This window comes from Pyxicephalus adspersus, chromosome Z (genome assembly GCF_032062135.1).
Source record: "Pyxicephalus adspersus chromosome Z, UCB_Pads_2.0, whole genome shotgun sequence".
Classification (NCBI taxonomy): Eukaryota; Metazoa; Chordata; class Amphibia; order Anura; family Pyxicephalidae; genus Pyxicephalus; species Pyxicephalus adspersus.
Genome location: NC_092871.1, coordinates 83,400,574 through 83,422,802, shown reverse-complemented (window position 1 = coordinate 83,422,802; position 22,229 = coordinate 83,400,574). Strand labels below are relative to the sequence as shown.

The 22,229-nt window shown below is 40.4% G+C and overlaps 2 protein-coding genes across 2 annotated transcripts in view; one reads left to right on the top strand and one right to left on the bottom strand.

The window, feature by feature from the left end:
- The window catches only part of DRP2 (dystrophin related protein 2), a 55,474-nt gene extending 52,605 nt beyond the window's left edge, over window positions 1-2,869 (top strand). Inside the window, exon 23 of the mRNA XM_072431562.1 lies at window positions 520-2,869. Coding sequence (XP_072287663.1) covers window positions 520-536 — 17 coding nt within the window. The 3' untranslated portion in view covers window positions 537-2,869. The remainder of the gene's footprint in view (window positions 1-519) is intronic.
- TAF7 (TATA-box binding protein associated factor 7) lies at window positions 1,801-20,671 on the bottom strand. The gene is made up of 13 exons (XM_072431563.1): window positions 20,539-20,671; window positions 19,785-19,825; window positions 16,529-16,602; window positions 15,762-15,840; window positions 15,104-15,237; window positions 14,167-14,293; window positions 13,985-14,043; window positions 12,094-12,166; window positions 10,864-10,956; window positions 8,778-8,942; window positions 7,757-7,869; window positions 7,542-7,601; window positions 1,801-4,506 (listed from the first exon to the last, which is right to left on the bottom strand). The coding sequence occupies exons 2-13, from the start codon at window positions 19,795-19,797 to the stop codon at window positions 4,462-4,464; spliced, it is 1,035 nt and encodes a 344-aa protein (XP_072287664.1). The 5' UTR covers window positions 19,798-19,825; window positions 20,539-20,671; the 3' UTR covers window positions 1,801-4,461.
- Between the last annotated feature and the right edge of the window lie 1,558 nt (window positions 20,672-22,229).

Below are 22,229 nucleotides of genomic sequence, written 5' to 3'. Positions count from 1 at the left end.
GCTCTTTTGGTTAACCCTGTATTTTTTCGCCTACACTAAAATCCCCACTTACCTGGTCCCGCTGTGCTAATCCAGCGTCGGTTCCGTGTTCCAGCGTCATATCTACTAGAACCCTGTTCGGACATATTTCTGTAAGTTACAGGTCTACAATTTAAAAAAAAAAAATTTCATGAAAACCTGTGACGCTTTTGGTACAGAAATCTAGAAATCAGTGTAACGCTCAGGTGGTTAACATTTATTGACTAGTACAGGTGTGTATGGTAGAGACCTGAGGTTCAGTATTGATTAATGATCAGCAGGTGGCAAAAACAAAGAATGTAATCAGATTCACCAGAGTTTAATAAATATAAGTAAGTAAACCAATTCTGTAATAGTTGTTGATAATATAGGTATATTGCTATAACATATGCAATCATTACTTTTTTGTTCATTACTTATTTATTGGCAAGCTTATTGATTAGGACAGATGTGTACAGAGCTCTTTCCTCTTTATTCATTATTTATCTGTTCTGATTTCAGATAGCGATGCCGAATGACTGACATTGCGACTGTGACGGTGAACCTCTCCTATAACACAATGCGCAATGTAACAAGTTCAGATGGAGGATGATCAGCTTTGCTGACAATTTTTACAAATTCAAGCCAAAGAAAGAGAGTTGCTGAACATCTCATAAGCAACAATAGCTCTCCATTCATTTTGGATCTCTCAAAGGAAGCTGAACAATTAGGACAAGCTTGGAAGAAAACCACTGTATGTAAAGTTGGACCTACAAACTCATCTAAGCTTTTAAAAAAAATTCCCCATTGCAAAAAAATTAACCTGCTGCTGACACCAAGAAATTTTCGGCAGGTGCAGCTGCTGATCTTAAACAGTCTATGGCTGCTGAAAAGCAGTATGCAAGTATAAATCTCCCTAAGAGCACATAATACTAAAGGTTACTAAAGGAATAATATTAATAATAATAGTGAAATACTAAGTATACTAGAGATTTATAGTCAATGGCTACAGAATTTGTAATAAATGACTACCCCCTTCCCCAATCAAGATTTTTTTTTACCTTTTCACAACCTGACCAACCCTCTCTGCCCTGAAAAAAAATATAGGCATACTTACCCCAATTCCAAGCGTCATCTACATGGTCATGTCTCGTCATATTTCTCTTTTCTATCGTAAGGTTGTCTTTGGTGTTGAATACACTGTGATATGTTTTTTAGAATTAGACTCTGTGCCAAGGCTAGGCAAGGATACTAAGGCCAGGGGGTACGGCATTGGCAGCCTGGGCTCACGGCAGATGTGCTGAAGTCAAGTGGGAATGCAGGTACCAAGTGAAGTGGGAATGGTAAAAATATGGAAAAGGGGTGTTTTTTTGTTTTTGTTTTTTTTACAGAGGAGGCTAAAAAGTAAAATGGGAAAAAAAAGAAGCAGCTCGACCTTAGTGGCCTGGTGGTCATTTACCCCTCTTAGGGAAGAGTTTTCTTAAACCTACTGTACACCATATGGCCAACAATAAATGAGCATCCCTTGATCCTGGAATAATATGAGCCCAGCCTGTGTGATGGTGCACCCCACAGGGGGGTCTTGTATACAACAGGCTGGGGTCAGAGTGATATAGCATTCTGTCTAAAGAGGATTGGACAAGAAAGCTGGGGGCAGCCACAAGCATGGAGAAAGATGGGGGGTTCTAATAAAGTTTAAGTTGGGAAGGTAGACATGTGACCAACCCCCCCCCCCCAAAAAAAAAAAACAAAACAACAAAAAACAAAACAGGGATGTGGACAAAAAATATATAAAAACGAAGATATGATCAAAAAAACTTTATTTTGTTTCTTTTATAATTTTGCAATTATTTTTACAAAAATGACAACAAAAACTCAAAACACACTAAAATATTTAACAATAACACTATTACAAAACAAGCCCAAAAATAAAATCAAAATAAAATCAAAATACACAGATCTTACTGTTTGTTATACTATGCCAGAAATCTATTGAGGGAAAATTGTAATCCTAATTGACCCAACTTAATTTTTTTACCTTTTATTATGTATATGCCTAGTATTTGATAATTATACGGATGAAATGTTATTTATTTGGAATTAAATTTACCTTGACCTAAAAAAAGGAAGCAGTGTTGACTGTTTCAAAGTAACCCTGTCATGTATGTATAATTCCCCAGAAATGCATATGCTGCAAAAATAGAAAATTGGATATATCACAGCTCTCATAAGTTCCCTTGTCTGATCTCCATGCTTTAAAGAATACAAAAAGAACAGCAAGAGGAACCACTGACAGCCATGAAGGACCCACGAAATTGACACTCCAGGAAGTGTCAATTACCTAGCATTCCTCCAAAACAGAGGGGAATATGGTGGCATGGGCATTGGAAAAGGTAAGTACCTACATCAAAAGTGCCAAAACATTTGAGGTCCCCCAAGAATATTACCACCACTGACGTACAATCTTTATACAAAGCCTGCATATCTGGGAATTTTTACATGACAGGGTCACTTTACAATGCAGCTAGATAAGTATTCGAAAGTGACCAGAATGGGCGTTTTCAGTTACAATAAAGAAAGCTAAAGAATGTGTGTTTTTTTATAAGGCAAAGCAGGTTATTCTGATTGGTCAGTGATTGACGTTATCCGTCTCAGCAAATATGATGTAATACCTTTTGCCTAAAATTTTACTAATGACTTACAATTATATACAAATTTCATGAAGCTCAAAATAAAGATATTCTAAAGAATTTTATATGAAGGAACATTTTTTTTATAAGATTTCTGTTCTTAGGTATTAAAAGATTAACTGTTGTGTCTGTAAAAAGCTGCATTTGTTCAGATCAATAATAAAAAGTCATGTGTAACAGGATTTGTAGAGTTTGGTGACTTAATCAAAATGTAAAAACAATAAAATACTTTATATACTCGAGTATAAACCAAGATATCTGAAAATTACACACAAAAAAAGAATATCAGCGTAAAAGAAATTACAAAACGAATCTGTTTATATTTGTGTCACACCACTAGATGGTGCAGTGTCCCCATGTAAAGTGTTTAACAAATTCTTGAGTGTTTAGTAGAGTTTGTTACAGACATTACAGGGGCACAGCAGCAACTGACCCATCAAAATCGACTGAAAAATACAAAATACTTTAAAATGTAAAAAGGGGGAAAATATATACAGGGTAAGGCCATGTGGTTTTATTTTTTCCCTTTTTATAATTTTTTAAAAATAACACTGTGTGTGAATTTATTCACAATCATTTTTTAGGCATTTTCTGTTTATTCCATTTTTGAATGTTAGCAGAGAAGGCCACATTTTGTACCCCTGGTTTTTAATTGAGGTCAATATAATTTTCCTGTTTTCTTTCAGGTAACTGTAGGTACCTTGGATTATATTTGAGTACATATGGTAGTTAATACTCATATGGTTTCTGGTAATGTAACCATTGCATCCTTTGTACAAAATCCCCCTAGAATTACCTTCTTGGATTTCACACACTTAGGCTTTTTAGTGCAGCATTTTGATGCACAAGATGTATCAGGAACATCACCCAGATGTAGGCAAATACTGAATATTTACTGAGTTTTTTCTTTTAGGGAATAGATGTAGCTGGGCAGGAAAGTGGATTTTGAACAACTACATGTATTCAAATTCTGTTTAAAAAAAATCCCCGATATGGACCCTACCAGGAGTCAAATGCTGTCAGATACACAAGCCCTATTAATCTATATGTCAGCCTTACAAGCCATTTTAAACAGACAGTACTTTTTCCCCCCAGCTTTTATTCAAGCATCTCAGTTTATATTCGAGTACATATGATAACCAATACTTCTCTGGTTTCTGGTAATGCAATCATTGCGCCCTTTGCATAATACCCACTAGAATTACATTCTCATGGTATTTCAAGTGATCAGGTTAGTAATCCCAGTATTTGGATGCACGGGACATATCAATGACATCACCTGGAAATAGGCAAATACTATTTATGGGGGAATGTTTATAGTAAAACAATGGAGGAAGACTAGCAGGAAAATGGAAATAAAAACAACATGATTTTCAACAAATACATATATATGAGTTCTGTTAAACGAATCCCTGGCGTGTGCCCTACCAGAAGTCTGATGCATCTGTGATAGAACACACGCTGCTAAAATCTACATATAAGCTTTACAAGCCATATGTTTAATTGAAAAAAAAAAATTTTCTCTGACTTTTATTTAAAACACATAAAATCTGCAATCCTGTATACTTCATCACCTTAGTAATCTTCCATGTATATCAGAAGCTTACAGTCCACAATCTTCACCTGACATCACTGTACAGGTTTCATTGTGAGCATATTGTAGTATGTCATTTACCAAATACTGATTGCAGTCTCCCAGGGGTCCATGGAGCCAATCAAAATAAAATAGGTCCCTGCAAGTGGGACACTGAAGACAGCAAGTACAACCAAAGTGTTACTTCACTATCAGGGCCTCAAGTTGTTCTTCAAGCGATGTCACCTAAATAAGAAGGAATAAGAAAAGTTTTATTTTACTATATGGTCTGTCCACATCAAAGTCAACCTAAAAGCAATACTGTGCTGAGAGAGAGAGAGAGAGAGAGAGAGAGAGAGAGAGAGAGAGAGAGAGAGAGAGGAGAGAGAGAGGAGAGAGAGAGGAGAGAGAGAGAGAGAGAGGGGAGAAGAGGAGAGAGAGAGGGGAGAAGAGGAGAGAGAGAGAGAGAAGAGAGAGAGAGGAGAGAAGAGAGAGAGGGGAGAAGAGAGAGAGGAGAGAAGAGAGAGAGGAGAGAAGAGAAGAGAGAGATAGGGAGAACCAGGCTTTTGAAGGGCAACGTGGATATAGTTAAAACAAAAAATTTTAATATTCTATTTCAAACATATTTTAAAAAGTTGAGACTATTGTCTCTAGGATTAATTCCTAAGCTAACATTTGACTACTATTTGTAGTGACAAGTGGTAACAACCAGGTATTTCATCATACTGTGTATGCGATAGCGGTAGGTTTCCCACCCGACGCTTTCCGCCCAAACTGGGCTTACTCAGGGTTGGAGGGAGACTTGATAATGTTGCTTCTTACTGCAGAAGCATGTGGTACCAAATTGATACTTGAAAGTATTTGATACTAAAACGGATATCAATTTGGAGATCCTGCTATTTTTTCACAATCCGGATGGAGTAAATGAAATGGAGGAGACTTGTGTTGTTAACCCTTCATACATAGTGCTAGTCTTCAACAAGTCGGTAGCTTTGTATAGTTTACTTAGCATAGTAATAAGACCATGGTCCAGTGAGGTGATGAGGTTATTGTTGATAGGTGAGGTGTTGTAATTTCCTAGTGCGCTGCGGGGTGACGTCTCAATTCGGTACCAAATGCTTCTGCGGTATGAAGCCCCAGCAACATTATCAAGTCTCCCTCTACCCCTGAGGAAGCCCAGTTTGGGCAAAACATATCGAGTGGGAAACCTACCGCTATCGCTTATGCAGTATGATGAAATACCTGGTTGTTACCACTTGTCACTACAAATAGTAGTCAAATGTTAGCTTAGGAATTAATCCTAGAGACAGTAGTCTCAACTTTTTAAAATATGTTTGAAACCAATAAAATTTTGTATTTTCTACTATATTTGCATTGCCCTTCAAAAGCCTGTCTCTTTCTCTCTCTCTCAGTTATATAGTATTTATAACCACAGGCCTGGGCAAATTAGGAGTACACTCCACTTTCAGATGTCATTGGGGTAATTTTCTGGTGGAAAACATCACCAAATTCCTATATACGCTATATGGCCTAAGTATGTGGACACCTGACCATCACATCTAACTTAAATGAACTTGATGGACATTCTATTCCAAAACCTTGTAAAGGTTAAACATGCTTTCTACAACTATTTGGAGAGGAATTTTGGACTTGTGTGAGGTCAGGTACCAATGTTACAGAAAAACTGGATTGTTCCCATTTACTCCAAATGTGCTCAGTAGGGTTGAGGTGAGGGCACTGTGCAGAACTTCCACATCAAACTAGTGGCACTTTATGGATCTGGATCGGTACAGAGGGGCACAATCATGGTGGAATGGAAAAAAAAGGCCTTTTCTCAAACTGTTGGCAAACTTTTGGCTACATAGGTGGATTAAATGGTTAGGTGTCTACAAAATGTATAAACCAGCTTTTATAAACCGTTTAACCATGGAAGAACTCTTGAAATACCTTTCAGGTAATAGAGAACGCCTAACAAAAATTCCTATATTCACAGATCGCAGTTTATTAGTGTCGTGGTCAGTAGGAAGAATTCCTCTTACATTGCTGGCAGTTAGGAAGAATGTCGCCCTTACAGATATCCAAAGAGATCATTGGTGTCACCTAAACTGACCTGAGAGGCACAAACTGCTTATTGTTTAAGGAACCCTTAGCCACATCTGAAGTACCTAAGGAACCCTGATTGAGAAATACGGGTCCAAATAATATATTGTATCTATTAGCGTTCACCTTGTCTTAAGGTCAAAAGAAATATAATTCTCATTGCAGGGTGGCAATACTTTAGTTACAGATTATTATTTCACTTTATTTATATAGCGCTAACATATTACACAGCACTGTACAAAGTCCAAAGTCATGTCATTAGCTCAAAGGAGCTCACAATCTAATGGGGGAGAAGCCAATTAACCTAACTGCATGTTTTTGAAATCTGGAAGGAAACTGGAGTACAATGATGTAAATAATTGATGAAGACTGCTTATTTATAGGGATTGATTTGGGGTGTATTCACTCATGGTGTACCCAACAAAAATGGGGACTTTTTTTTGGAGTCCAAAACTTTGGGGGCAACCTTAAATGAATAAAAAGTGCTTTACAGTGGAATTAACCTACTAATGCCACCTCCGAAGTCCCTACATACAAAAATGGCTGTGTGGCGAAATTGTGTATTCTTTGGCAGATAAAAAAGCTCACCTACATGCAATTGCGTATTATGCCATTTGCCCAGCATCAAATCAGATTTCACAAAGAGTTAGGTTTGAGAAGATATGTCTTGACATGCAAGAGTGTTTAGAAGGTCACCTAGTGACACTTGTGGCATAGTAGTGCATTTGTAGTTATTGGATGGCAAATGGACTAGAAGCCTACTTTGATTGCTGAGAAGACTGGGGGTCACTGAATGTGCAGGCTGGCATGAAAGAGGTCACTAAAGTCACCATGTTAAAAGTTGGGCTTTGAAGAAGATTAGCAAGCAAACGCCAAGCTGCTTAGCAATACAACAACACACCCAAAAGGGGCCACAAACCTAACAAAAGGGGTGGTGGGGGAACAAGGTGGGAGAGACAGATGCAAACCCAATGTTACTGCTAAAGGCTTCTTTAGCTATATATAGAGCAAAAGAATGAACAAACACATTGGCAATGATTCAGTAATGCAAAAAAGCAATGCGAAGATGAATCAATCAGCAAACATGAATCATGGTTGTAACTCTTCTACACATTTAGACGTAATTGGTTACTACATGTCTGTGTACATTACAGATCTTAAAACCATACAGATCATCTCACCTGCTGTTTCTCACGTTCTTCCTGCTGTCTGAATTCATCCAGCACAGCTTGTAAACGCGTCTGAAAAATAAACAAAAAAAAAAAAAATCAGCAAGATTTACAATGTTTTGATGAAATTTTGATGGTAGGAACTCATTCTGCCAGACTATAAGACTTTAGAGGATGAAAGGTTATTTACACAAGAATGAAGATTTCCTTCCTTCAGAGGTTCTTACCTTAAGAGCCACATTTTCCACTTTCATTATAAGCTCTTCTTGACGTTTCCGTCTCTCCTGCGTTTCTCGCAATTTCTTTTGCAGGTTTTCAGCTTGTTTCTGCAATTCCAACACTTAAAAAGAAAAACAAATAAATAAAAATTATGAGGAAACACCACTGAAGGTAATAGTATATAACAGCTTGATGACCCTGGTATGTATAAATATACAGTAAAAGTACAGTAAATGTTCTAATACCAGCCAAACTATCTTAACAAAATATCAAAAGCAGTAGGACTCTCTGAGGCACATTAACATGGACCTGAACTAGAAATGTGAAGATTTACCTTCCTTTAGGAAACATCTAGAAATGGTAATCAAGCCTAAGCAGTACCATAAAACATATATACAGTTTGTATTGGATTTTTCATTCTGCTGCCAAGGCACGCCTGAATATCTGCAGCAGGAGATCATCTTAAGACACTGCTGCCTCTGAGTTTTGGATTTGAAGGATTCAGTGCTGCTCAAATGCTCTTAATGGTAAAGAGAAATGTGTGCCTGATAACCTGCACTGCAAGGATCTCCCTGATTCTGTTTCATTCATTTTATGCATCTGTGCTTTTTCCACTTCTTCTTCTGCTTCCTAATCATTACCCTAAAAGTCATCAGGGACATCTTTCCTACAACTGCCAAGATGGCTCCCTCTATATAGACACACAGTGTAGGACAAGACATAGTAGGTCAGTAATCGTGAAAAGAACAGGTCCAGTGAGACCACAGGCAATACCAGTATATAATCCTTTAAATTCTGCATGTCTTTTGGGGTTACTTCATGGTTCAGGTCCTCTGTAGCTCAGTCAAAAAAAATATATAACCACAGAAGAAGGTGGCTTTGGCTTTGAGGTATGTCAGATGCTGTACCCACCTATGAAGATGATGGTTACACCTGCCTGCTTACATCGCAGGACACAACCGAGTTGATGCCAGGACTAATCCAATAAAGCTGTTTGATACAAAAGACTTCTACAAAAATATCACCCACCTATCTGGTTGGTGCCTCCATCCTGGCTGTCTTGGCCTTTCCTTTGGTCTTCTTCAGTTTCCATGATGTTTAAGTCTTCCTCTTCTTGACGCTCTCCCTCTTCTTCCTCACCATCGCTGCTGCTGCTGAGGTCATTAAAAATCTCACGCAGTTCATCCCTTACCACTGATGGAAAACATTGAACACATTAATAAACACACCAAATAAATTAAACAAGAAATGTTAAATATACAAATACAAAAGTGTGGGTTTTCAAGCTATTTTTTTTTTTTGCCATATGTGGTGATTTCGTATCGCTTCCTGTTCTGTAGACACGATATGTTAAATTTTTTCCAGAGCATAGCAGTTCCATTTTTTCCTTATTTTTGTATTCCTTCATGGACATTCTACTTCATCAAGTCATTCTCCTTGCCTACCCCATCATATTGTTAGATCATTTTTGTATTGTCTTTCCCATCCATAATGAGGGAGGAACGTTGACACAAAATATGTTGGCTTTGCTGTGATCAATAAAGATTTACTGGAGTTGTAGAAATCATACAATAAATACATTGTTCTTCTAAACCTACTGAAGATATTCCAAGGCCTTCTGTTTTTTCAGAGCTTACTAACTGCAAACACAAGTCATTTCCACTTTAGACCGTTGTCACTGAAAACAGTGTATGATTTCCACTTTTTTTTTGGTCTGGTAATTTTGGATTTTTCTGCACTTTCAGTTTTAAAAGGATAAGCACGCTTTTAATTGAGTTAAAGCAGAACTTTAAATTACTAAAAAATAAAATAAAAAAAAATCACCTTGTCCCAGCCACTGCCATTTGGGTCTGTCTTCTTCTGGCTACATCAGCTGATCTCTCACCTGCGAGATCAGGTGAAGTAGCCACTGTAAAGAGGAAAAAAATAGAGCAGATCTCACTGCACATGCATGGGATCAGCATTTTTTTCCCCTCAGTGTAGGAATATGCCCCTTCTGCACATGCCTGAGATCGGGCATGCGCAGAAGGAGTAGCTAGGAGCCTCCTTGGATGCATAAGGTAGGTATCCCAGGAGGCTGTGCACCTCCATTCAGTCTTGATTGCCGCGGCAATCAGGAGCAAAGTGGAGGGGCTTCACCCTTTTTTTTAAAGAAAAAACAAATCCATTTTCCTTTGTATAAAAGGGTTGTCTACCCTTTTATGTAAAGTAAAAATTTTAGTTTAGGCCTGCTTTACTTAATTTGTCCCTTTAGCCTCACCTAATCTACACTCTCTCTCCTGCTTCTCTATAAATGAACACTTACCTCAATCTTACAGCAGTTGTTCTATTGTTTGTTTGCATCCTCAGCAGCAAGGGCAGGTTCAGCTCTGCTTAGGAATCAGGCAATCGCACACAGCCAGCTGCTCGGTCATTCAAACCTCAGCATCTCTACTTTTGATAGCTGGCAGCAGCAAGAGGTACTAGTACCACTTACTGCCCCCCCCCCCCATGAATTCTCTATTGGGCTGACACAGAGAGAAGCTAGATGTGGTACCTACCCAGAGGCAGCGTTTCACATGGCAGAAGGAAGCAGTAAACGTACCCCCATGGCCACTGTGAACATTGCCTAAGGCTTCACTGACAATGTCTGTGCATTAATGCCCCATAAACTTCTATAGAGCTGTGTCCTGAGACCAGAGACTGCCCTATTGCAGTCCATGGGGCTGTAATGTGCAAGTGCGGCATGAAGACCAGTGGTGGCAAACGTAAGCAAACAATGAAATTCTGGCTGTTGTATGGAGGTAAATAAGTATCTAATGGCGGGTAGGTTTAAGTCAGGAAAAGGGGACAAAGAGTACTTTGTTTTAAAGCATGCTTTGAAACACAACACACAGGTAATAAAAAACAGAAGGGGCCCTTCGTCAGCAGTACACCCACACCGATGAGCTTTGGAATAGGGGGTCCTTTGTCACATGGTAAACTCACCATATCCACCTGGGCCGGCCATACTTCTGCTATTTAAATATCCCCCGTGCAGTTATAAGTTTTGTTGTAAAACAATGCCGATTTTATATATTTGCAGAAGGACAAAATATTAAATATTTATAAAATATACATTATGTGAAAAACTTACACCCTTGTTTTATTCCAGATGTTCCTGGAGAGCTGTCCAATCCTGTCAGATTTTCAGCTTCCTTGGATTCATCTTCAGCAATAACTTCCCACCCTGAATGTTGTGGTTAAGGAAAGTGGCAGATTCTCTTCCATGGCAGCATTAGAATGAATGATGTACATATCTGAATTATTGGAAAATTTATTTTCTATGAGGAAATTTAGAGCTACACCATTTATGTCCGCTGTGGCGTAATGCAATAAAATAGCCTATAAATTGGAAAACACCACATAAGACCAAAGAATTGCCCACAAATATTTTTTGCTAGTATATTTTGGTGCACTGCACCCCAAAACTCTTTCAGAATGAACAGCACAACATTGCAACAACACACTGAGGTAGAGGAGACATGACAAGTGGAGGAGCTCATCTTTGTCCTGCTTTCTCTTCCTATCATCATGCTCCGTACTAAAGCACATGAGAAAAGCAGCACAGCTGATTGGCTGCCATTTATGCCTTCCCTCTCCTAGTCCAGGGATTACAAGAGATTAATACCAGGTCACATATAGGTACTTATACTATTTGTAATGTGAATGACATGGTATAAAAGTACCATGACATTAGTTACACTATAATAAATCATGCAAGTGCAAGGTAGAAGGGTGTGTGTGTTTGGGGGGTGGGGGAGTTGTTGAGGAGAAAGGTAAAGCAAAAATTCAGGCAGTTCAGTACAAGCAATGTAAGTACCTGAATCAGATCTGGTATTTATTTCTTGTAATATACTGACAGAAGGATCAAACTGAAAACAAAAAAGCTTAACCCCCCTGGCGGTAATCCCTAACGTGTGGCTCGAGGTGAAATGTCATTACAAAAAGTGGTAACCCCGAGCCACACTCTGGGTTGAATTGAGGGCTTACCTGGACCTCACGAGCCCGCAGCGTCCTCCAGTGATGCCAGCCCGGCATCTAGGTTTACTTCTAGGCATCCCTTGGCCTCGCATCCCGGCGTGTGAACGTAAGAGACGCGAGGCTAGGGGATGCAAATGCCGGGCAGGCATGCGATGTGTGTGCGCGTGGTGAGCTTGCGTTGAGAGACAGGACCGGGGGGACGTTTAAAATTAGAAGTATTTTTAAATGTCAAGTGTACCGATTTGACATTTAAAATACTAAATCAATCATACCACCAGGGAGGTTAAACATGTAAATAAAAGAAAAAAAAATAATGGATAGGCACAAGATACAATAAGGATACGGACACTAACTGCTTCTGCATCCGTACTCAGGAGACGCTTTACTTCCTTCTCCACATCTGGGGATTCGATGTACTAAGAAAAAAAATGTAACAATGAAGTACTATTAGAGAGTTAGGACTACACAACATAGGCAAAGGGTTCTGTAGTGTTCAGAAAGAAATGTTTTCTTGCATCCTTGTTACACATGACTGTACCCTTCCAATACCTGAATCCCATTAAATTTTAGTGAGCAGAGTTAGTTTTCTAATGATGCCATAGTGTTGAAGTTTTAGGGGATGTTAGCCACTGGTGTTCCCCTCTTGTACCTACATTTTTTATTCTTTATACCTCCCCATTCCAGGGAAATTGAAGTTCAAAATGTTAGAAGTGGACAGGAATGTGTAACAGGGCAGGGAAGCCTATTTTGACGGGCGGAGTTTTTTTATGTTCTAATGATGATATATTAATGAAATTTTAGGGAAAGAATGTGTCCCACTTTCACCTATATTTTCAGATTTGTACCCCCCACCTCAGAGATATTGGGCTTCAAAGAAGGGAATAATTAGATTGGGAACAAATACGTGCCTTCAACCTCCTAATAATGATATAGGTTGATATAAACCACTCAATTTGGTAATGTGCCTAAGCCCTTAATGTCCGAGTAGGAACAACATATGAGAAAATGGAAGGACAGAAGAGTAGGCTACTTGTGGCACAGAAAAACTTTTAGGCATTGTATGAAATAAAAAAAAAATCACTTTTATTAAACATACAAGATTTATAAAAAAACATAAAAAATGGGAGTAACAGAGGTCAATACACTGTATCCTTCAACAAAGTTTTTACAAACGTGAATCAGGAATCAAAGAGACAGAGAAGTTGGGTCCCTTCTTGACGCGTTTCGCCCATGTGGGCTACTTCAGGGGATAATAGAGACCCTGAAATGATAGCTAATGTAAGTATAGTTGTTTACAAGATAAACATAAAGAATATATCATGTTCAAGAAATATAAAGCATTATATATAAAGCGAAACTCCATATAATGCTTTATATTTCTTGAATATATATATTCTTTATGCTTATCTTGTAAACAACTGTTGAATGATACAGTGTATTAACCTCTGTTATTCTAATTTTTATGGTTTTTATAATTCTTGTATATTTATTAAAAGTGATTTTTTAATTTCATACAATACCTAAAAGTTTTTCTGTGGTGCAAGTAGCCTACTCTTCTGTCCTTACATTTTCTTCAAAGAAGAGAAGCAAACAGGGTAGTTTGATAGGTATAGATTTGCGACAGGTAGGTATATATTTAAAGACCCCACCCCAATGCTCCTTGCTATGTTATTGGCCCCGGGGTCCACAATCTTGAAATTCTTTAAGGCTGGGGGCTGAAATTGTGGTAACTATGAGGGTCCCCTGAGAGCTATGTGGCTGCAGAATTACCTGCAGTTACACACACAGCTCTCATAGCACTATCGATGACTTCATTCAACATGCCCACCCAGGCGGATACATTTTAGAGGCAACTTTTTTTTTTTTTAATTGAACTCCCAGCTCGTGCATTTAGATGGGGGTGAGGCTGCCTGTGTCCCCCCGCCATGAAGGCTGAACTGTGTGCTGGGCTCCCCCTCCCACATCTCAGCAGCAGTGGTCCCCCGAACGGATGACAGCTGAGCACAGAGCAGCCTCACCAAGATCAGTTCAGAGGATTAGAGATGGCGATGAGAGGTGGGCGGGGGAGGCACGGCAGCCAGGTGGAGCAACCTGCTAAAACCTTCTGGGGATAACTATACTCTTTATCAGATAAAATGCATAGAATAGTATAGCAAACAGACCTAAAGAGTACTATTAGTGTTAGGGTTTAAATAAACTATTGGTGGTATTAGTAATGTGAGTATATAACCTACCTTTTTCTTAGCGGTTTTCCTGAAGCGTCTTTTGCGTACGTTCTTCAGAGGTAAAGTTACTGGGAAAATCAAAATGTTTTATAGATCAATGAAAACGTCACAACACATATATGTTCATCTATATATTAGACTGTACCCCACCCCCAATAACTACAACTATCCGCTGAAAAAGATAAACTTACTGCCGTGATTCCATATAAACTTCTTCTCTCGGTCCCGATCTTTCTTTTTGTTACTCTTTGGGTCGCTTGCTCCGGTTGGTTCCTCAAGGGGAGGATACAGATCACCATCCAATGTGCAAACCAGCATCTATATCAAAGTTATAGTATGTCGTTCAGTGAATTAATTCAGATATTTTCATATTGTGCTCTAGAATCCGCAGCAAGTCAAAACCTTCCTCATGCCCTGGCAGGACACCCAGTAACATGTAGCCCCTCTATCCCCAGCCTGACTGTTCCTGGCTTTTCCCTTAAACTGGGTTACTTTTTTTATTATTAAACAGGATTTATATAGCGGCAACATATATGGTATGGCTGTACAACAAATAGGGGTTGCAAATGACAGACAGATATAGACAGTGACACAGGAGGAGAGGACCCTGCCCCGTTATTTTTATTTTGGAGGCTCAACCTCACATATGGGTGTTACCTAGGGTGGCTTCTATGCAAACTGACCCTACCTAGAAACACCCCCTTTTTCAGACTGGCATCCAGATATCATGGCATTTTGATATTTACATAACCCCTCCTAAGAGCCTACCTATCAGAACAAAGGAGGTAACTACAGGGGCTGTTATGATTTTAGGAAGCTGTGTACAGCAACCTACTGCCCCCTCTGACCAGCCATAATCTTCCTGAACATTGTACAGAGAAGCACTGAAACCCAGCAAAGGCATCAAACTGGGAACAAACTAAGGTATGTAATGAAAATTTAAGGGCATGATTTAGAAATGTGAATACCAGGGATGCAAAAATATCATCTGGATAAACCTAATGCCAAAAACCTTAACAAAGGGTGAAATAGATGGCTGGGTAGGTATAGGTGCTCCTCTCTCAAAGTGCCCAGCATGTTTGACTTGAAGTGACAGTCTTCAGCTCTCACCCTGTCCCTAGGCATTACCTGACAGAGGTCTGCAGTTTTGTAGAAAGTCTTCTTGTCAATTGTTTTCAAACACTCAATGACACACGGAATGTCGACCAATTTGGCAGCCAGTGGGACCCTGTCGACGCGGACAATTCCATGACGTCCATCAGCTATGAAAAAAAAAAGAACAAGAATTAACACCCACACTTTTTGTTTATATATTATGGCTGCTATGGGCATCAGACTACCGAAGGGTTAATGGAGTGCCAAGGCATTCAATTGATATGGATATGGGAAGGACCCAGCCACAGATCCTGGTGGTACTACAAAGGAATTTAATGCCATCTGAGCATCCAGTCTGATGGAGCTCTGAATTGTAGTTTTAAATGTGTATAAAGTATCAACTTTTTTTCAGCCAAAGTTTATTTGGCTTACATTTGATCTTCCCTGGTTCCTCCTTTCCCTCCTTTCTCTGTTCCTAGGCAGGCTGCTTTTGCAAACAGATCATCCCAAGTATTGCCTGCAAGTGACACTGAGTCTTTTTAATTAGAGAACTGAAATCTAATGAATGAAAAGGGGAGAGCAACACTCAGGCTGAGGAAGGAGGGGCTAGATGATGCTGGACATTCTTCAGTCAGGAAATGGGGCGGGCCCTGACTTACTGCAGCTTCTAATGCACAGATTAAATACTTACGATGCAGTTCAATTGAAAGTTTTTCCTTGGTGCTGACGCTTCCCGATTGGACCATCCGCCTCACAGTTGATGCGTATTCCTGGAAGAAAAATGGTGAAATGCTAAAACTAAATTGGAAAGGTAAAGTCTTTGTAAACCTCATTGCCTAAATCTCATACAAGCTATGAGGTGTTTCAATATTTGTAAATTTTCAGCCATAGTTAGTGGAGGAGTGCGCAGGACAAGCTATTGCTGTGTGGGGCATTGTCACGGAGGGCAGTTCCTCTCCTTGGGTGACAACACTGCTTCCTTGTACTGTATGCATATGGGAGCAAGTGTTGGCATTCTAGGCTGCCCTATTCTGGACAACAGAACCCCCCCCTCAATACTTCCAAGGGATTGGGCTCACACAATTTCTAGGCTCCTATTGGCTTAGACTGCCAGTCACTACCATCAAGCTTCAATGAAGCTTGATAGACCGTCATCAGCGGACCCCATTCATTGATAGCCACGGATAGGATGCTGCTTACTTGGAATGCAGTCTTTCCCAGCAGCCCTGGTTATGAAGCAGTTACCTCACCACTCCTGACACTCCATATTAAAATCTTCACACAAGGGGAAGTGTTCTGTAGTCCACGTGGTTGAACCAGGCACGGTTTACATACACTTTGTTGTAGATAACTGCGCAATTTTTGGTAATCATTTTATATTACTATTGTGTACATATATTTCCCTTCACAAGAAGTTACACTGTTAAAAGGAAACAATGATTATCTTGATTATCTTACCGGAGGAAGCCGCAGAATGAATTGACTTTCCAGCTCATGGGGAGCATCATCCTTACTCCGCGACGTCTTCTGTTCTGTAGGAAGAAAATGCATCAAAACATGAATACAATGACTTCAATGTATTTACCTTTTTACCTTTAGAGTTGTCACAAGGACAGGAAATCTTCCAAAAAGGACACTTGCTCTGATCCTAACATGATTTCTGATCAAAATGATTTCAACATCGGCCCTTATGATCCGGTACTAGTATTCCATGTACCATTAGGTTGATCGCAATCACCATTATGTGCAATTGAAACGTTCAATTCCACTATAATCGTTACCAATCAAAACAACTAAAAAAAAAATCAACAGATTGACAAAGTATTCACCATTGAGCCATGGCTGCTTAATAGCATGTATCAGCCAATGCTCACAGACACAAATAACAGTACTGACATACGCTCACAAGGGTTTGCTGTTCTCTGGTACTTTGTTGCAAAGGATGATGGGTCATCCGCGGTGCCTTTGAGCAGCAGTCACCAACCTTTCGGACCTCACAGATCACTAAATTCATAATTTTAAATCCCGCGGACCATTAATAGGATTTTTTAAAAAAGATAAATATTTGAAAAATAATGATCTTCCTATGGTGCCTGACAAGGAGTGTGGAGGCTCTGATTCATTGATCAGCTTACAGTTAAACAAAGTATTACCAGTGTTCTCCCCAGCACTATTTAGCTGGGTGCACCACCTGGCACTTTTCAGCAAGCACCTGGCCGTTTTTGGATGATTAGTGAAGAGTTGGGTCACAATACAGGGGTCACCACCTACCTACAACGTCTTCCCAGCCAGCCCATACTATTGTTACTATTATCATTAGTTGCATTATCTTTGGTATTACTAAAGAAATGCAAAATATTTGCTCTTTCTCAATCATTATGGGTTTATTTCATTGGAATCGAAGACCAAACAAGAAATGATAGTTATCAAAGTCAAACTATTTGATGCCATTAAATATGACGGTATGACAAAAAAATACCCAGTTAAGGTCATACTTACCTAAAAGAGCATCTGAGAAATCTATACATAAAAAGTGTATGTATGTATGTATGTATGTATGAATGAATGTGTGTATGAATGTTCCACCATCACTCGAAAACACATGGAGACAATTCAACCAAACTTGCTATACACATGACTGAGACTCATGCAAGTGCACCTGTCATCTTTGTACAGCGCTGTGCTTTATGTCAGAGCTATGTTTGGATTTATGTATGTATGATGTGTGTGTGTGTGTGTGTGTGTGTCATAACTAGAAAACACATAGACACATTTAAACCAAACTTGCTTGACATATGACTGTGACTCGTGAGTGCATCGGCTGATCTTTGTACAGCGCTATGCTATATGTCAGAGCTAATTATTAGGATGTAAGTATGTGTTATATATATAGATGTGTGTATGTCATCACCAGGAAACCCATGGACACATTTAAACCAAACTTGCTAGACATATGACTGAGACTCATGTCAGTGCACCTCTGATCTTTGTACAGCGTTGTGGTATATGTCAGAGGTATATTTGCATCTATGTATGTATGTATGTGTGTGTGTATGTATTGCTCAGTGACAGTGTGCCTTTTGCTTATATTTTTACATACTTTTTTTGGACTCTTACAAATTTCTGGCCTGTATTAATGCCTTCAAGAAAACTTAAAGAAAATGGCGGAATGCAAAGGCAAAAAAATGAAAACACCTACACAAGAAAATCACTATAGCTTTATTTAATGTTCCCGTATAATATAGGATTGCAATAAATAAATACCCAGGCGATGTTGGGTAATCAGCTAGTAAACAAATAAAATAAAACAATGGGATGAGAATCGGTATTGGCGGAGCGGGGTGACTGTTGTAATGGTGGAAACAATACTGAAGCGTACGGCTCGGTAACGGTTCATACAACTTTAGACTACACTGACGTCACGCTGCGCCTCCCTTGTTTTTACGTCTCTTGTACAGATTGTGCAATATAAAGGTGAAAACATTCAGAATATAGGAATTTAGAAATTTTTAAATTAGAATATTTTTGTTTCATTATTAATAAAAGATAAAAATTGCAAATAATGTCCACATTTTTTAGTGGGCCACTAGTTGGCGACCGCTGCCTTAGAGCACATTTCTAAGGTTCCATTCAGACCTGAGGTATAAAATGGCCACAACAGGGCACCCCACTTTGGGGCAACTGCAGCATTTGGCAAATAATTTGTCATGCAGTTAAAGGTACTAAACTAAAATTTTAAAAATTTACACTTACCTAATCCCGTAGATCCCTCCATGGTGTTTGGTCCCTTCCCTTGATCAAGTCCCGCATCATCCTGGAATTGCTCTTCGTCCCACCACGGAGGAACTTCATCTTCTAGCTTCTCTCTTCCGGTCTTTTTGCTATGTCACCCGATCTTTAACTGCGCAGCTGCGAGTTCAGGTGACGTAGCCCCTGTAAAGGGGGAAAAAAAAGAGAGCCGATCTCATTGCACATGTGTGAGATCTGCATCTCTTTCCCCTTAGTGGAAAAAAATGCCGCTTCTGTGAATGCCCAGGTCAGACATGCGCAGAACGAGCAACAAAGCGCTTTCTGGGATGTGTGACATAGGTATCCCAGAAGGCTCTGCACTCCCACCGCCGCGACAATCAAGACAGAAGGGGCGGTGGTGACACATGCTCCTGTAAATGTTAAAAAAGGAAAAGGGTGCCGAACCTCACTATGCATGTGTCAGATCACCACTTATCAGAAAAAACTTCAGGGAGAGCCGCTTCTGAGCGTGCCCAGGAGCCTCCTGGGATACGTGACGTATGCACTCCAGCAAGCTCTGCGCTCCTATTCTGTCTTTACCACCGCAGCAGTACAAACTGAAGGGGAAGAGCACATTTTTACTTTGTATAAAAGGGTTGTCTACCCTTTACTTATAAAGTACTGCTTGTGGTGATAGGTTCCACAAACCCCAAGGGATTACCAGCCTTCTATAATACGTCAGCAACAGTGGCATTCACCAGCAGCATTCACCAGCAGCTGGGATTCACCCCCCATGCAAGCCAATGGAAGTGGCTGGGCTGTTATGTCCGGGAGCCGCACCGCAAACCATCACAACCTGAATGCAATCATGTCCGACAGTCCCAAACCGTTCTGATGCATGAAGAGGAGAAGCTGGGGAGAGCAGAACATTCACCCAAATACCGGCACATTGTACATAAAGACTGAAAGAAGGGAAATACTTTACTTGTAGATGTCATTCTGATCCCTCCGTTACTTTGAGTTGCTCTGGAGATAAAAAAAAAATAAAACAAATGAGCAAAACAAAAAAATTAATTGGGCAGCAATGCAAAACAAAAAATACCCCCCAATGTAAATGCCCACCATGTAAATACCCTCAATGTGAATGCACCCCTGCCCCCCATGTAAATACTCCCAATGTGAATGCACCCCTGCCCCACATGTAAACACCCCCAATGTGAATGTACCATCCCCCCAATGTAAATACCCCCAATATGAATGTACCTATCCCCCAATGTAAATACCCCAAACATGAATACACACCGCCCCCCATGTAAATACCCCCAATGTGAATGTACCCATCACCCCAATGTAAATGCACCCCTTCCAATGTAAATACACCCCTCCCCCGATGGAAATACTCCCAATCTGAATACACCCTCCATGTAAATACCCCCAATGTAAATACATACCCTCCCCCCCCCCCCCATGTAAACAAACCCCTCCCCCCAACCCCTTAGTAATCCTCAAAGCCCCTGTTCCTGCCTCGCAGACCCCATGACACCCCCCCATGGTGTAAAGGAACATTAAAGGCACAGGCAGTGTCCTCTGTTTTTTTATTGGGTATACCGGTCTGCACGTATAATCAGCACAAATATCTGGGAGTTTCCTGGGGTTCGGTTCTCTTTATTAGGCTGCATTGCTCCCCTGAATGCCCAGCGGGATGATACTCCCCACACACAGGGCTGTACTGTACTCACCAGCCTGGTTTTCCTCATATATAGACGGACCCCCAGCCACCGATCGCCCGGCTCTCCCCGCTCTGTTGTTCCGGTCCCTCCGGTGTAATCCCCCTCCAGGCAGCACTACGGCACGGCCAAACAGCGCGATATTTACACTGACCAATCAGGACGCGCGCTCAGGCAAGATGGCGGCCGGAGCCCAGTTATTACGGACACTTTTTTTGTTAATAGGGAATTAAGATTTATGTAAAATAAGTCAGCAATTTGTGGACTCCGGCAGCCATCTTGGGTGAGCCTGTGTTCTTTTGTGGCGTGCGAGTAACTCATGCGCGCTCATGTGAGCTGAGAGGGAACTCCAAGAGACAGAATCAGTCTGATAGGAATATATTATATTACCCAATAATGCGGTGACTGTGTGCTGAACACTTCCTGTTCTCCTGTGCCATGAAGGTTTTACAGAGCACCAAGCTGCCCCTGAGTTAAAGGGACTGTCCCTCTTCTTCCCTCCCAACTGCCCCTAATTTAAAGGAACTGTCCCTCTTCATAACTCCCAACTGCCCCTAATTTAAAGGAACTGCCCCTCTTCATACCTCCAAACTGCCCCTAATTTAAAGGAACTGTCCCTCTTCATACCTCCAAACTGCCCCTCATTTAAAGGAACTGCCCTTCTTCTTCCCTCCCAACTGCCCCCAATTTAAAGGAATTACCCCTCTTCTTTCCTCGCAAGGGCCCCTAATTTAAAGGAATCGTCCCTCTTCATACCTCCCAACTGCCCCTAATTTAAAGGAACTATCCCTCTTCTTCCCTCCCAACTGCCCCTAATTTAAATGAACTGTCCCGCTTTATACATTCCAACTACCCCTAATTTAAAGAGAGTGTTCCTCTTTATACCGCCTATCTGCCCCTGATATTTAGAGACTGTTCCTCTTCATACATTACAACTTCCCCTGATTCAAAGGGACTGTCCCTCTTTCTACTTCCCAACTGCCCCTAATTTAAAGAGATTGTCCCTCTTCATACCCCCCATCTGCCCCTGATTTGGATGGAATGCCCTTCTTCATACCTCTCAACTGCCACTGATCTGGAGGGAGTGTCCCTCGTCATATCCTAACTGGTTCCGATTAGCATGGAATCAAATCCACATCCTGGTGGCTTTTGCCATTTTGTGTTACCTGCCAATTGGACACCGTCTATATTCTGATGCTTCTTCCTTGTTGTTTCATCACCATCGCTGTAATATCTTCCTCCAGATTACAAGCCATCCGCCATTTTAGTTGGCTAGTTTAGGACAGTAGGAACCAACAAGCTTTGCACAGACAACGAGGTTCGTTCTTTGGAGGTGGGAGAGAGGAAAAAGAGCAGAAGGCAGAAGTTTCCTCCTCATTTATTGGTCCTTTTACTAATTCTACCTAGGAAATTTAGAAGATGTTGTGATGATGATAAAAAGAACACTCAATTGTTGTACCTTAGGCTTTGAAATAGTCTTCAAGTGCGTCCTTCAGGTTGTAACCACCATTTATTATACAAATACTTCCTGACACACCATTTTCCGCACGTGGTTGCAGTGGAGTTGCAGCATAACTTTTGGATGCAATATGTTGCTTGTGGCCCCATAGTTGCTTTTTCCTCCCTAGGAGAAGCAACCACACCACAACTACAAATGCAAGAGTGCCCAAATCAGTTGACCTGTAGTTTTTTACTCCTGAGCA

Bases quoted from the DNA above. Each gene is read 5' to 3' on its own strand.
- TAF7 (XM_072431563.1), bottom strand. The intron at 10,957-12,093 runs GTATCCTTATTG...CACAACATTCAG, and splicing joins TGCAGAAGCAGTTAGTGTCC to GGTGGGAAGTTATTGCTGAA. The intron at 7,870-8,777 runs GTGGGTGATATT...TTTCTTTTTAAG, and splicing joins TGGAGGCACCAACCAGATAG to TGTTGGAATTGCAGAAACAA.